The sequence below is a fragment of the Esox lucius genome, chromosome 19 (assembly GCF_011004845.1).
Source record: "Esox lucius isolate fEsoLuc1 chromosome 19, fEsoLuc1.pri, whole genome shotgun sequence".
In the NCBI taxonomy this organism is placed as follows: domain Eukaryota; kingdom Metazoa; phylum Chordata; class Actinopteri; order Esociformes; family Esocidae; genus Esox; species Esox lucius.
In genome coordinates this window covers 8,049,536-8,064,956 of record NC_047587.1, presented here as the reverse complement: position 1 = coordinate 8,064,956, position 15,421 = coordinate 8,049,536, and the positions used below count along the sequence as shown (strand labels likewise).

The following is a 15,421-nucleotide window of genomic DNA, read 5'->3' as shown; positions in this document are numbered from 1 at the left end:
AAATGATAGTCATTCACCCAACATACACTAAAATGATAGTCATTCACCCAACATACACTAAAATGATTGTCCTGCACCCAACATACACTAAAATGATAGTCCTGCACCCAACATACACTAAAATGATAGTCATTCACCCAAAAAACACTAAAATTATAATAATTCACACAGTTTTGTTTTTAAAGACAACCATTCACTCAACATACTTTTAACTACAATACATTCATCCAGTATAAACTAAAAAGGCAGCCATTCACCCAGCACAGACTAAAAAGACAGCCATTCACCCAAGCAGCCAAACAACTGTACTCATACATAAGTGCCTTTTAGTCAGCTTACTGATACCACTTGACTGAAATGTGCCATTCAAGTTTCATTGGTGCTCTGACCACCGTCAGTAGTCCTCACCCTCCTCACTGCAGCCCGGCCCCATGCAGGGTTTGAAGTCCTGCGTGTGGGGGCAGGGAACGCTGAGGTCCAGCTGGGCTTTCAGCATCCTCTGTCTCATCCTCCGGCCCTTTTCGCAGGTGGCTGAGCTGCAGGCAGACCACGGAGACCAGTTGGAGTAGATGCAGGTCTCCGGAGTGTCGTCTGGACAGAGAAGTAGCCTGTGAGACTATGCCTAAAGAAAGCCATCTAGGACAGTTGGGGTGACTAGAAGCGCCGTGGGTAAATTATACTATCTCATACAAAGACACCACAACGCTGTTTCCAAAAGAGTTGTGGCGCTGTGTAAAATTTAACGAAAAACAGAATGCAATGATGTGCCAATAATTTCAACCCTATACTCGATAGAAAATAGTACAAATAATTATATCAAATGTTGAAACTGATGCATTTTATTTTTTCTTGAAAAAATACACCGATCCGCCATAACATTCTGACCACTGACAGGTGAAGTGAATAACACTCATAATCTCGTCATCATGGCACCTGTCAGTGGGTGGGATATTTAAGGCAACAAGTGAACATTCCTGTCCTCAAAGTTGATGTGTAAGATGCAGGAAAAATGTGATGGCTAGAGGACTGGGTCAGAGCATCTCCAAAACTGCAGCCCTTATGGGTTGTTCCCGGTCTGCAGTGGTCAGTACCTATCAAAAGTGGTCCAAGAAAGGAAAAACAGTGAACTGACAACAGGGTCATGGGCGGCCAAGACTCACTGATGCATGTGGGGAGTGAAGGCTGGCCCATGTGGTCCAGACCTGGCCCATGTGGTCCAGACCACCTACTGCAGCTCAAATTGCTGAAAAAGTTCATGCTAGTACTGACAGAAAGGTGTCAGGACACACAGTGCATCCCAGTTTGTTGCGTATGGGGCTGCGTAGCCGCAGACCAGTCAGGGTGCCCATGCTGACCCCTGTGACCACTGCCGAGAGTGCCTACGATGGGCACGTGAGCATCAGAAATGGACCACGGAGCAATGGAAGAATGTGGCCTGGTCTGATGAATCACATTTTCTTTTAAATCACATGGATGGCTGGGTGCATGTGCGTCTAACCTGGAGAACACATGGCACCAGGATGCACTATGGGAAGAAGGCAAGCCGGCAGTGTGATGCTTTGGGCAATGTTCTGCTGGAAAACTTTGGGTCCTGCCATTCATGTGGATGTTACTTTGACATGTTGCAGACTATGTGCACTCTTTCATGGCAACGGTATTCCCTGATGGCATTGGCCTCTTTCAGCAGGATAATGCGCCCTGCCACAAAGCAAAAATGGTTCAGGAATGGTTTGAGGAACACAACAACGAGTTCAAGGTGTCCACTTGGCCTCCAAATTCCCCAGATCTTAATCCAATCATGCATCTGTGGGATGTGTTGGACAAACAAGTCCAATCCATGGAGGCCCCACCTCACAACTTACAGGACTTAAAGGGTCTGCTGCTAACGTCTTGGTGCCAGATACCACAGCACACCTTCAGAGGTCTAGTGGAGTCCATGCTTCGATGGGTGGGGACCTACACAATATTAGGCAGGTGTTCATAATGTTATGGCTGATCGGTGAATATGCCCACTTTGAATTTGATGCCAGCAACATGTTTCAAAAAAGCTGGGACAGAGGCACGCTCCAAAAAAAACTGGGATGGGCAAGACTGGAAAAGTTGTGTAATGCTGAAACAAAACCTGGTGGAACTTCTCACAACTAATTTGGTTAATTGCCAGCAGGTCGGTAACAGGATTGGGTATAAAAAGAGCATCCCAGAGAGGGTGACTTTCAGAAGTAAAGATAGGGACGGGTTCACCAGTCTGTGAAAGACGGCGCAGGGAAATAGTGCAACAGTTCAAGAACAGTGTTTTTCTACATAAAATTGCAAAGAGGTATCTATTATCTATTCAAAGAATCCTGAGAAGGCCGAAAACCCATATTCACTTCCGAAAACCATTGTCTGTGAACACAGTACAACACTGAATCCATAAATGCAAGTTAAAATTCTACCATGCAAAGATAAAACCATATATAAAAAAGATGATGAGGCGAAGTGGAAAACAGTCCTGTGGTCTGATGAATCAACATTTTTAATATGGTCTGATGAATCAACATTTTTAATATCTCTTTGGGAATCAAGTGGTTAAACGCTTCCAGAGTGTTGTTAAAAGAAGAGGTGATGCAACACAGTTATAAACATGGCCCTGTCCCAACTTTTTGTATTTTTCCAAAAACAATAACCTTTCTCAGCTTCAAAAGTTTTCTTTGTAGTATTTTCAAAAAAAAATAGGGATAAATGATTTGCACATCATTGCATTCTGATATTATTTGCATTTTACGAAGCGTCCCAACATTTTGAGAAACAGGGTTGTATTCTAAAGACACCATAAAAATAGGGCTGGTTTACTCAGGTTGTTTCCAACTCTATATTTTAATTGAAGTGTAACATGCTGGGTGGGTGCTGGAATGAACTGATGCTTATCAAAACATAAACATTTTAGCACCAAACGAATTGCCTGCAATTACACAGTTTAAATGAAGACTATTCTTTTGATGTTGAAAATCATAGCTTCAGTCTGCCAACATTAATCTGCACTCTACCCCATCAGAACGGAGTTGATCTTAATTTTTTAGGACAAAGAAAGTGTTGTCTTCAACAGAGATTGTAGAAGGAACCTATAATTTGGTTCAAACGTAATACCAAAAAGTAATTGCAGGGTGTTGTTAGAAAAATAAACCTCATAAGGTTAATTTCTTTCCCGCTTGGCCATGTTCTGGCTATATTGCAGACAGACATCTGGAGGTTTAAACAGGGATCCAGGCACAGCCTATTTAATTAAATTGTCCAGCAGCTAGTGTGTGGCTTTTAAATTGAACATCCCAAAGTGGTATAGATGAAGCACTTTCACACCTTCCTCCTTCTCCTCCTGGCCAATATCTGCAACAATATCATCCACTGTGTCCGGGACAATATTGCACTGCTCTCCCTGTGGGCAAGAAACATGACTCAACATCACAAGCACTGATAAGATTCCCAATTTACCATCTAATATCACATATTCTCATCGGAGACAAGAGTAAGCATCTGAATGTGTAATTTTCTTTCCTGGGAAATCTTCTGTAAAAGAGAGGTTGACATCTGGTTGGTGGTCTAAAAGAGATAGAGCATTTGTCTTTGGCTCAATCGTCAGGAGGAAAACAGATGGTCAGTTTTCTCTTTCCAAAGACTTGGTATGACCACTGAGGCAGCACGCTGCCCACCCAAAGCGACATTCCATGTTAAATGGCTGGGAGGAAAGTTCTGGACGTTTACATGCTGTGTAGTGTGTGAGTGTGAGCAAAGACAGACATGCAGAGGAAGAATGAGCCTTGTGCTTGCAGGTACCTTTCTGGCTATCCTCTCCACAACCACTCGTGCCAAGGCTGTGATAGGACCTCCCTCTGTGTCGTAGAATGGGCTCTGTGGGTGGTCCAGGCTGGTCAGGGGTCGGATTCTCTCCTGGGGGATGGTGGGGTTGTTGGGCGACTGCAAAGGAAGGGGGTTCAGGGCAGAGTATAAGTGATACTGTTTGGACCTAGGGTCCAGGAAAGATGGGAACCATCATCTTTGGATTGGTTTCTTAAATGTAGCACATCTTGCTAGGGTGTAACGTTCGGCCGCCTTTAACTTCTAAATGTTCATTACCGCCGTCTCTTCTGATCCATATTGCAAATCATCTATTTTCTGTGACGTGAAACATTTAATTTAGAATGAATAGGTTAAAACAAATATTTAAGACATTGTCAGTCCTGCAAATATACACCAGAAAGAAAAGCACGTTTTCTCCAGTGAATTTGTCTTTAGTTTTGACCAGTTTGAGCTGGAGTTAAGCGGTTTTCTCCAGTGAATTGATCAGGCTTCTCAAAAACTGGAAATGAGGCGTGATGCCTACCCATATCTAGTTAACATTACTGTTTTTGTAATAACATTACATGTAACTGATCATTTTTATCCGTAAATCACAACCCTGGAAGCAAATAATTATGTAGTTCCAAAAGCAGCACTACCAGTCATTTTAACAGAAGTAAGCGTTGCTGTTCCAGGAGGGATACCGACAGAGGTTACTTCAGAGATACTGCCAGTAATACTAACAGGGGTTACTTCAGAGATACTGCCAGTAATACTAACAGGAGTTACTTCAGAGATACTGCCAGTAATACTAACAGGAGTTACTTCAGAGATACTGCCAGTAATACTAACATGAGTTACTTCAGAGATACTGCCAGTAATACTAACATGAGTTACTTCAGATGTACTGCCAGTAATACTAACAGGAGTTACTTCAGAGGTACTGCCAGTGATACTAACAGGAGTTACTTCAGAGGTACTACCAGTAATACTAACAGGAGTTACTTCAGAGGTACTGCCAGTAATACTAACAGGAGTTACTTCAGAGATACTACCAGTAATACTAACAGGAGTTACTTCAGAGATACTACCAGTAATACTAACAGGGGTTACTTCAGAGGTACTACCATTAATACTAACAGGAGTCACTTCAGAGGTACTACCAGTAATTCTAAAAGGAGGTACTTTACCAGTATTACCGGTAACACCATCTGGAGTTAGTTAGGGTGTAGGGTTGGTATAAAGTTGGCATGGTATGGAACTGAACTGGCAGTAACTACCACATGTTATGGTATGGGCACAGGGAGGGGAGCTTGTGGAAGTGTGGGCACAGAGCTGAAAAGCAGCACCTTGTCATATTCAGCTGCCATCTGTTAGGGGTCTCAGTGTTTGATCTCAATATGCATAATTCATCAGCAGTAAAAATGTCCTTTTATGAGAGATTTATGATACTGTTTTCTGGTATGTGCGTGTCAAATCACCTTTGATGCTACCTTTCTAAAACATTAACTTCAGGGAAAGCAAAACTACAAAAAACCATTTAGTCCGTAGAGAATTTATTATAAATGTTCTATGTGGAACCACTAGTGGCACTGCAGCCAACATATGGAGACAAAAACCAAATGAAAGCTAAATTGCATTCGTATACTTATTATTTGCTTTCTTTGCATACAAATGATAGAGGCTACTGACATTACGTGGACTTGCAAGATGTGCAACCAAATGTTGTGTTTTGGTATACTGTATGTTGTAATTCAACTACAGTGTCTTTCATGGCCAACAGATGGCAGTGTCTTTCCATTTCATTTCCCGGGCATCTTTTCAGGATAGCAGACGTTTCCAGTGCTGGATTTCAGGGCTGTGTATTCACAGTTTCGACACTGGACAAAAGTGAGGCAGCCACTTGGGTAAATATGTAAAATGCTGCACGAAAACGACACCACAGTAAATGTCATAGCATTGTGAATTTGCTGATTCTGTCTTTCAGCCGACATTGAGTAAAATGGGGTGCGTTCAGGTGCTGTTAACGAAAGATAAAAAGCAACACCACTGCACCACCAACGGAAGTGGACCGACTGCTGTCGGTTCCAGATCCAAGGCAACATGCAGATGACTGGATCTGAAAGTTAAACAGGCAGAAGAATTTACTGGACGAACGAGACACCGGCCAATCATGTACTGACCCCCTGACTTTGGGGGGACCGTGGCCTGGACCTTTACCTCATAGGTGACCCCGCTGTCAGTGCCAGCGTCCCAGGGAATGAGGTCCTGCTCCAGCCGCTGGACCCAGCCACACTCCTTGGTGCAGAGGTCCTCTGCTGACAGACCCACGTTCCAGTCAGGGCTGGGGCCCAGCATGCTCAGGAAGGACATGAGGTGACGGGTACGGTCCACTGAAAACTCAGCCGAGGGAGCCGCCCGCCTAAACAGACACAGACACATTCGACAGAGAATGACACACTGTACAGCGCCTCTGTGATGCTCCAGGTATGAAACGGCAGTATAGAATGAACATGTGTACATAAGTGCTGATGCAAGAGGTTTGGCACATTTTTACAAGTACATAATTCAGCAGACACTTTTATCAAGAGTGGCTTACAGTAGTAAGTACATACACTTCATACATTTTCATCCTTGGAATTTAAATCCACTAGCATCAACTTAGCTACCTGCACAGGTCTCCATGTTAAAGACTGGTGAGTGCTATTGTAAATTACAACTGTGACTGTTATTTAAAAGCAGCACATAAAAATGATCTATTAATTGCTTAGATGAGGTTCAACAAAGGTTATTAACCTTGGTTGGAAAACTATCCAGAATCACCACTCAAACAACCAGCAAAGACATACAACACATTTCTGTCAAAATGGCGCAGCATATTAATAAAACATGTATTGTTTTTTATTTAGAACTCAGAGAGGAAATGATGTTACTGAAGGCAAAATAAGTGTTAATGAAACAAATGTTATGCTAGAGATGTGAACGCTTGAGATTGTGTGTGAAGGCTAATGGTGCCCTCCTAACAGAGTGGGAATTGCTTGCGGGAAATATGTCTGTCATCCCTGAGCTCCAGCATTCTGACTTCACAAGCTAAGTCAATTACTTCGAAAATGGCATTTCTGGCTGTTAAAGATAAGATTGATAGCAGGATATAGAAATAATCTATATCAAAAACCAACTGGTAAGTAAACTCCCACCTCCCACACGTTTATGAATGCAGCTATTATTGAAGATACTACGCTTCTTTTCCCAATGGTGCCCTATCCCCTACATAGCCCACTACTCCTGACCAGAGCTCAATAGGTTCTGGTCAAAAGTAGGCAACTGTATAGGTAACACGGTTCCATTTGACACTTAGAATCTGATAACTGTAACTAGACCGTCACTAAGAAGTGAATGACATCGGAATGGTTACTCACAGGGGTGTGAAGAGATCATGAATTGACAAGGAAAAATATTATATAAGCATGTAACACACAACGGAAATGTATTTTTTTATACTTTGAATAATGTGGACGTGCCATTCTGCTCAATCAGATATAACGTATCTTGGATAAAACGTACAGTATGTTGGATTAAATGTATTTAGGTGTTGCAGTTCCTTGGGGATTGTTCTACAGGTAATGACAATTTAGCTCATTCCACAAGTATGTGTCTAATTAAACTACGTCCTTCCTTTACCGACATGCTGTTGTTGTTTTTTAATCCCCCTTTACATAAAAAATGTATGCGTCCGACCTCCAAATAGTATCTTCTAAAGAGGGAACACTGCTCGGCTTAATTGACAGGCTGATGTTAAAATAGGTCAATGTACATAACATGTTGATATTAGGAGCTGATGGTAGGTTAGGCATTTAGCCGGATCAGAAGAAAACACAAGGAAACATTTTTTTATCAAAACAAAAATAGATTATGAAAGATTCACTTTTTAATGAATTGTTTAATTAATTTACAAAAAACATCCAGAGGCCAATGAAGTAGCTTGGGAATGTATGCTGGGTGTTTAGCTCCTACAGGACTTATGTTGTGGTAGGAAGAGAAGAGGCATAACTTTTCTATATTTATTTTATTAATATTTATATAATAATCATCTCTGTTCATAATTTTTTACTGAGCATTTTAGTAAAGTAACCTTTTCAGAGGTTTAACAAAAAGTCTGAAGTGAGGGTACTCTTGCATATCACTTTCTACTCACACGTTCAGAGGCTGCCATGCTGGCCACTGTGCCTTGGTTTTTATGACAGTCAGAACATCGTCACCCTGTAGAGGAAAAACACACAGAAAGAGAAATCAACAAGGAAAATACATAAATATACAAACTCTAGCCTTTTTTTAGGGGCACTAGGCAAGATTTGGTCTGTGGTCTCCGACATTAAAGCAATTGTAATTGAAGCCGAGACAAGATTTGCAATTTTACACATTATGCTACGAGGTAAATGAGAAAAGGTAGCCTTTTTGATGGATCATATTTTGCAATGTAGTGGAGACAAATATTACAAAATATGATGTTCAGTTATTATGAAGTATTCTTATGAAGTCAATTGTAATATATTTTCTATAGGTGAGATTACTATTTCTTTTTAATTTACATTATATTTTCATGCAGTTTTACCTGTTTTGTTTTGAACGCAAGAGACATTTTGCGAATTTGAAGCCAATTTGTTGCATTGAAATCACCCCATAGAGGTCAGGGCCCGTGGACATCAGACCTGCATGCCCAGTTGTAATTCAGCCATGATTTCTACAGTACACATGTAACTAGAAAGACTACCAAAACATTATCTGAAATGGCTTTTTCCCCCCAACCTGAGGATCACAGAGCACCCAGAAGTTCAGCTGACATAACCGGTTGAAGGGCAATATGGCCATTCCAACACGGCTACTGCTGGTTCAGAGAAACAAACTGATACACAGCCATAAGGCAGGTATCAGATACTCCTCTACCTAGTGGAATGTTCCCCAGACTCCACAGGCTTGCAAATAAATAAATAAATACATATATTTACGACAGATAAGTCTGCAATCACCCTGAAAGCCTCAGTCTCTCTGGGGCTTCTTAGAGAAAACATGTCCACCTCCGATATCTCTTCAGATCACCTCAGGGCTGACAAGACTGTAGCTCATGCATTACTCCCTCAAGCTCTTCAGTTTCAGGCCGCACTCTTGAAAAGCACAGCCTTTTTATAGTGCGAACATGTTTCCTCAATGGCTACGTGCTGTGAGAAGAGTCACAAATGAAATGTGCAAAGAAGAAACTTGTGATCTCTGTTTGTCAGCGCTGTTCACCAACAGAGTGCGCCTGTCCTATTTAGATACGTCTGTTTCTCAGCAGGGACGCTAATCACTACGCTAGCCTGGTTACCAAGTCTCTGCCACTTCTACCTTGTTACCACATTGAAGAGAAGTCTTAGCACACACTGAGGACTGGGGAAGCCCAGCTACAGTACTGTCATAGCCACAAGTATAATTGCAAGTCTGCATGTGATACAAACTCTCGACTGCATCATTGTTATCCAGGCGAATTACAGCAGGAGTCTTATTCTGTCTACAGACAGTTTGCAATTGTGAGTCAATCCTAGGAAAGCACAATGACAGGGTTATTATGGGAGGAGGAGTGGGAGGAGAAGAGTGTTGAAGGGCCAGGGGTAGGTGAGGAGGAGCAGCTACTGCACCGAGGGCCATGTTCTACACTTCACACAGCTGCCAGCCACGCTGACCCGAGCGCTCGCGCTCGCCCCCGCGCACGTGTGTACAAACTGGGGGCAGACAAGCCGGTGTCAGCAACGCCCTGGGCCCACAGTGACACGGTCGGAGGCTGCAGAGGGAAACGCAGGCAGGAAGGTCGCTCACGCATCCACAAACCACGAAGAGCCGCGGCGCTGCTGCACACCACAGAGGCCCTCGCCGAACTCGCCTCTGCACGCGTCACCTTTTACTCACTGCGTTTCAGCGGGAGCTCAGTGACACATCGCTGCTGTTTTCAGAGGAGGCGGTACAGTACCCAGGGTCTGACGAATGACAAAGGTTGTACAGGACGTGTCTTAGGCTGTGGCTGCTCTCTAACCGGTTCAGCGAGGTCGAGGCCCTCATTATCCCTTACTAACCTACTGTAGGTTTCCTCAAATATTGGTCTCGCAGGCACGACTGGCCGACCCTCCTGAGTCCTTTAACGGCCCTTCCTGTCCGTTGTTCCCTCTGTTTGCAGGTCTGTTCGTCACTTCGTCTGTCAATCTGTTTGCCTGTCGTTAGGTCCGCCCGTCTGGCCGCCTGTCTTCTGCTCCAGAGGAGTCTGGGCCATAGTGTAACTCTGTAATTGATTTCATTTCAGCTAGGCGTCAGTCAGGCCAGTCATTCCTGCAGGCCGAGAGGAACTGAGAGGCAGGGCCACGAGCCCCTAGAACCAAAATGCTCTCCCCAATCACATCATGCTCAGAGGCAGACGGGCAGATGGCGGCGGGCGGGTGTGTCAAATGAGCTTCGAGCCTCTGGGAGAGACGATGTAATAAAGAATAACTACTGTCATATTGGACTTTAAAAGCAAGGCTGGGCGGCTGTCTGGAGAATGGGTTCTGGGAGATGATGTTGCTGTATTCTATTGTGCTGCAACTGTGAAGTTAGTAGGATTTATTAAACAATCATCCCTGGAAAGTTGAGCCACACAACCTTTAGTGGTTTTATGTGATCTCTTAGTTCAGAGAGTGATGAATTAAGGTCACTATGGTATATCCTATACATTTCCACATTATTATGTAGACATTAAACTGTGAAATTGTGAAAATCATGGTAATACCCCTTTTGTGGAAAGGGGGATTCTCCACCATTCCCCGATTTTGTGATATACAATTCATGATATAAACCCTGTTGAATCGCAGAAACAATGTCCAGATATGTGTTTCCAATGCTGTTCTGGTTATTCTCACGCTGTTCAATCAACCAGGAAGTGTAGAATTTAATATTTTGCATCAAAAGGAACACTCTCTCTGGCCATCTTCCTTGATTGAGCTCACAAGCACCCAAGCCACCACAAGGAGTCCTTCAGAGAATGCCTTGAAGGCATTTTCCAAGTTGGAAAACTTTGTCATATTTTTTTGGTAACAATGAAAAGACTGTTTTTTGCATGAGACAGTTACAACAGGAGAAAACCTCTAGTGACAATGACTCCAAAGGTGCATTGCCTGTTGTTCATTAACAACCATATTGAAACAAATAACAACAATCAGCTGTTTGATAATTATCTTGTAGCTGTCAGTTGCGGGATTCCCGACTGACCCAATGCGCATACAGTTTGATAAAACCAAATTTACTGCATTACCAAATAAATATATGCTATTGACTTTTGGTTGCTAAATACTCAGTTTGTGTAGTAGGCCAGTGAACCGAAAAATAATGAACTGGTTTGTGGCAAAGAAGGTCTAGCCATGATTCTCTCCACGGTGGATCACTACCTCTAGCCAATTTGGACGTATTTATGTTTTTTTCTCAATTTAGTTTTTTCTCCAGTTTTGCCCTATTGGGGTCATTTCCTTTTGAAGTGACTGTTCAATATGCAGAGTATGATGTCCACAATAACTTTCTAAATATTTAGTATTGTAGGCTGCATTTATAACGATCATCACCACAGCTGTGTAAATAAATCAACCATTTACCCAAGCCTGCATGCCTCCAGATTAATCTTTGCCCATACTGCTAATGGCCCTATATTGAAGCTACACATAATAACATGCTAGGCTGTAGTTAATTGTTTTCTCCTGCCGGCTCAGTGCCGGCTCTAACCTTTTGGGGCCCCTAAGCAAAATTCGATTTGGGGCCCCTCTCCACTAGCGGTAAAGTTTCCCCAAGCGGTTGTGGGCCGTAAGCAACTGCTTATGTCGCTTATGCCTAGAACCGGCCCAAATCAGAAAACCAGACAGCCCCGCTTTGTCTAGCAGTCAACAACTGTAATGTTACGAGATGGTAGCAAAGTCAGCATGCCACTGTGTTGACTATCAAAACCGGAAAGAAATGTATAAAACATTTATCAACCATTGATATATGTATTCATTATTGGAACAGCTTGACTTTACCGTTTTATTTGTTACAAAACATTCAAAACATATATAGCTTTTCAATTACTTTCCCTCCTCTCCTGAAGCACTCTGGCACCCCTCTGAGGCGGTGCGATTCACACTTTGAAAACCCCTGTATAAGACATTTAGGTAAGAGTGTGGGCTATCTACCAATCAGGGCTGTATCAAATGTGTTTTTTAACGCTAACATGATTAGAATGAACATTACCAATGAACAGTGCAAAGGATGCACACAGAAATAACTTCTTCTAAATACGTCATTCAAATATTTACAGGAAGTAAACATACAGGGATTAATTGAACCAAAACTGGTTATCGAAAAAGACAATGCTAAAAACTGTAACAGAGTTTTAACTTGAATTATTAAATGTACAGTATACAAGAAATAAGCCTTGGGGATTTGCAAGAATATTGCCTTCGCATGAGAACTAATCTTAGCTTTTAATTTCACAATCCTGTACATCCTGACAGTTTAACAAAATCCATTTACATTTTTGATTTCAATGCAAATCATGTTTAGATACAGGCTGTAAATTATTACAACTTTAATCCCTAAATGAGACATTGTAAAAAGTAATTACTCATTGGACACAGTTCCTGACGATTCCCCTGTGTCCTGCCTATTATATTACAGCCAGATTATCAATGTACTATTCCATAGCTCTCACTAAGCCTTTGCATGGACTGATAATAGAGGTTGCTTGATTTCACATTAGGACCAGAAAACTACAGGCCAATTCCATGTAAGCAGTGATCGAAAATATTGGCATCTCATTGTTCTAGCAATTCTCACCCCAGGAGAAAAGTTAACAATGTCTATAAAATATCTTTTTCAATTCAAGCCAGGCATCTAAAAGGGAGATTGTGACCCCAAAAAAAACAACCTTTTAGTATTTTGGTCGTTGGTTTGTCGATGATGCAGATCCCCCCAGATATGTGCCTGTCAGCAGTGAAGTATTCAAGAACAAACACTTTCTGTCACGTGGTAAATGTGACCAGGAACTGAGGTTGTCCTAGAAACAAGTGGCGTTCTGCGTAGGAAAGGTGCAATGCAGGCTGGTCGCATATTCCTGATTTTCCTACGACGTTAAAAAGCAACATGGATCTAAAGTTAATTTAAATTCAATTTCCGAAAATATTTCGCCTTTGACCTGTGACTTTGAGAAGTTCCTAGAAACACATTCCTGTGTTTTCATCAAAGGATTGGTGGATCATCCTGATCACAGAGATAAACAATGTAATTTCCCTCCGACACTCAGCTGCTTGATCTGAAGTTGAGTTTTGACAAAACACAATAGTGTCTGATCAATGACAATAAGATTGATTTATCAACCATTTGAACAGGTCAGTTTATCAACCATTTTAAAGAGGTTACTCTCATCAACATAAACATAAGGGACAATGTACTTACAGTTTACTGCACCTGAACATTGGAACAAAAGAGCTGTAACCAATGTTGTAACCAATGTTGTAACCTTGTTGTAATCAATGTTGTGACCAATGTTGTAACCTTGTGGTAACCAATGTTGTAACCTTTTTGTAACCAATGTTGTAACCTTGTTGTAACCAATGGTGTAACCTTGCTATAACTAATGTTGTAACCTTGTTGTAACCATGTGGTAACCAGTGTTGTAACCTTGTTGTAACCAGTGTTGTAACACTGTTGTAACCTTGTTGTAACCAATGGTGTAGATATACAGAATAAAGCATCAGGGCACAAGTGTTGTGGCACATAGCTGTTGCTCAACAGTGAGTTGAAAATACTATTAAGACCATAATAAACATTATCATAAAAAATCCATCGTAGATCAGACTTGCAAAGGCTAAGCTGCCTATCATACACCCTGATTTCACACTTCAGCAGCATTCTCGTTGTGCCACAATGTTATTCTACAATGCATTCACATTGGAAAATGGCTTTCCATGCCCAAGCCAGAGACACGCCTACCAAACATTTTAAATAGATTAGCCTCCCTTAGTGCTTCAAAGTGGCATTGCCGCATGAAGAATTGTTGGGTAAACAAACATGCACAAATCAAAAGGCGAGTGCATTCATCACCAGAGACACTAGACTTGACATGACTTGACACTGAAATAAAAATGAACTGATGTTTCTTAAACGACATATGTCGCTGACATATTCCATATGTCATGCTCCTTCCAAATTGCACAAAACAGCTTGGGTAGTGAACAGTTACTTTGAATCAAATTTGAACAAAAAAATACTGACATTTACATATACTACAATATTTCTAAATACGTTTTCAAGGGTTTCAAAAGCATGAAATAAAAATAATGAATGACTATGCTGAGTAATATCTTTATAATTGATACTAATAAGGATAGGTTTGAATAGACTAATCATATGAAAGACATTTGGTTTGGTGTCTCTAGCTTGAACAGTGCAAGAGATTCTGCAAGAGTGGTAATTCATGTTAATTATGCAAATTAGTTGTTTAAGACTGTCATAATTAATACATCTAAAGAAATCCAGAGTTGTGATTTGTCTTCTAAATACTAAAATAAACATTATTATCTTACCACTCATGGACAAATGGACACATGACGGAATTTTACACAAACACACACGGCACCTGGATAAAATAATAATAACTCCCGCCTATTTGGTTTGTCTCACTGCTGCCTGAGATAAGCACAATTAGCACCCCTTGTAAAACACTTGTGTTGAAAGCTTAAACTCAGCCCAAAATAGAGGCCAAGTTATTTAGACACAGTGGTTATTCTAAACCAGCGTTTATTTACTGAAATGTGTGGCGACATCTGGCCAATAAAAAATGGCAGCTGGTCGAGGATGTGTTGATTTATAGTTTTACAATATTTAGTTTTTTTTTTTTTAGCTGTTGTCTAATTATATTGATAGATTCTGATGTAATTAAGTTTCTTATTTATTTGAAACACCTTCCTTTGTGGCAGGAAGTGAGCGTGCTGAGGGGGCAGCCTGGTGGTGGGTTTGCATCAAAACATTCTGTTGGGAAATGTCTTGTGAATGTTTTGGCTACTTGTGGATATCATGGTGTTGGCTACTGAAACACTTATGCGCTTTGTGTCCCACTGGACACAATTTTGTGCTATGTGTTTGATTAAGCAGTTTTTGACAGCTGCTGGTATAAAGATTCTGCACAGAGCGTTATAAACCGAGGGGGAATTTTGCATTTATCTATTCATATAGCTAGCTATTCTTTTCTAATGTTGGGGTTTTGGAGTCAAACACATTCTGCTGTACGACTGTTTAGCCTGAGTTGTCTCTCTCGTTTCACTCTTCTCCCATTATAGTAGCTCATTAAAACCAAGCAACACTGGTGTGTTCCATCCACCGATACTGGAGGTGAGTGCTTTTCTCTGCAATTGGTTGCATAGCATGTCAATTCTTCTGAGACAGCATGCGTATTAGCTTGGTTACATTTGGAACAACACTGTGTTTACCGATTTAGCCAGGGCACAACAACCCCTTTAATGTATCACTCTCTAGCCCACACACCTAAGTTATAATTATGCTGAAGGCTTACAAGCACTCTGTTCAC

At 41.5% G+C, this 15,421-nt stretch overlaps 1 protein-coding gene across 2 annotated transcripts in view; it reads right to left on the bottom strand.

The window, feature by feature from the left end:
• The window catches only part of spon1b (spondin 1b), a 76,222-nt gene that overhangs the window by 13,878 nt on the left and 46,923 nt on the right, over positions 1-15,421 (bottom strand). Inside the window, exons 7-12 of one of the 2 annotated variants that reach the window (XM_020040597.2) lie at positions 8,009-8,073; positions 6,034-6,235; positions 3,811-3,951; positions 3,532-3,576; positions 3,337-3,412; positions 409-591 (exon numbers count right to left, since the gene is read on the bottom strand). In XM_020040597.2, coding sequence (XP_019896156.1) covers positions 409-591; positions 3,337-3,412; positions 3,532-3,576; positions 3,811-3,951; positions 6,034-6,235; positions 8,009-8,073 — 712 coding nt within the window. The remainder of the gene's footprint in view (positions 1-408; positions 592-3,336; positions 3,413-3,531; positions 3,577-3,810; positions 3,952-6,033; positions 6,236-8,008; positions 8,074-15,421) is intronic. The other variant, XM_010883526.3, reaches the window with a different exon arrangement.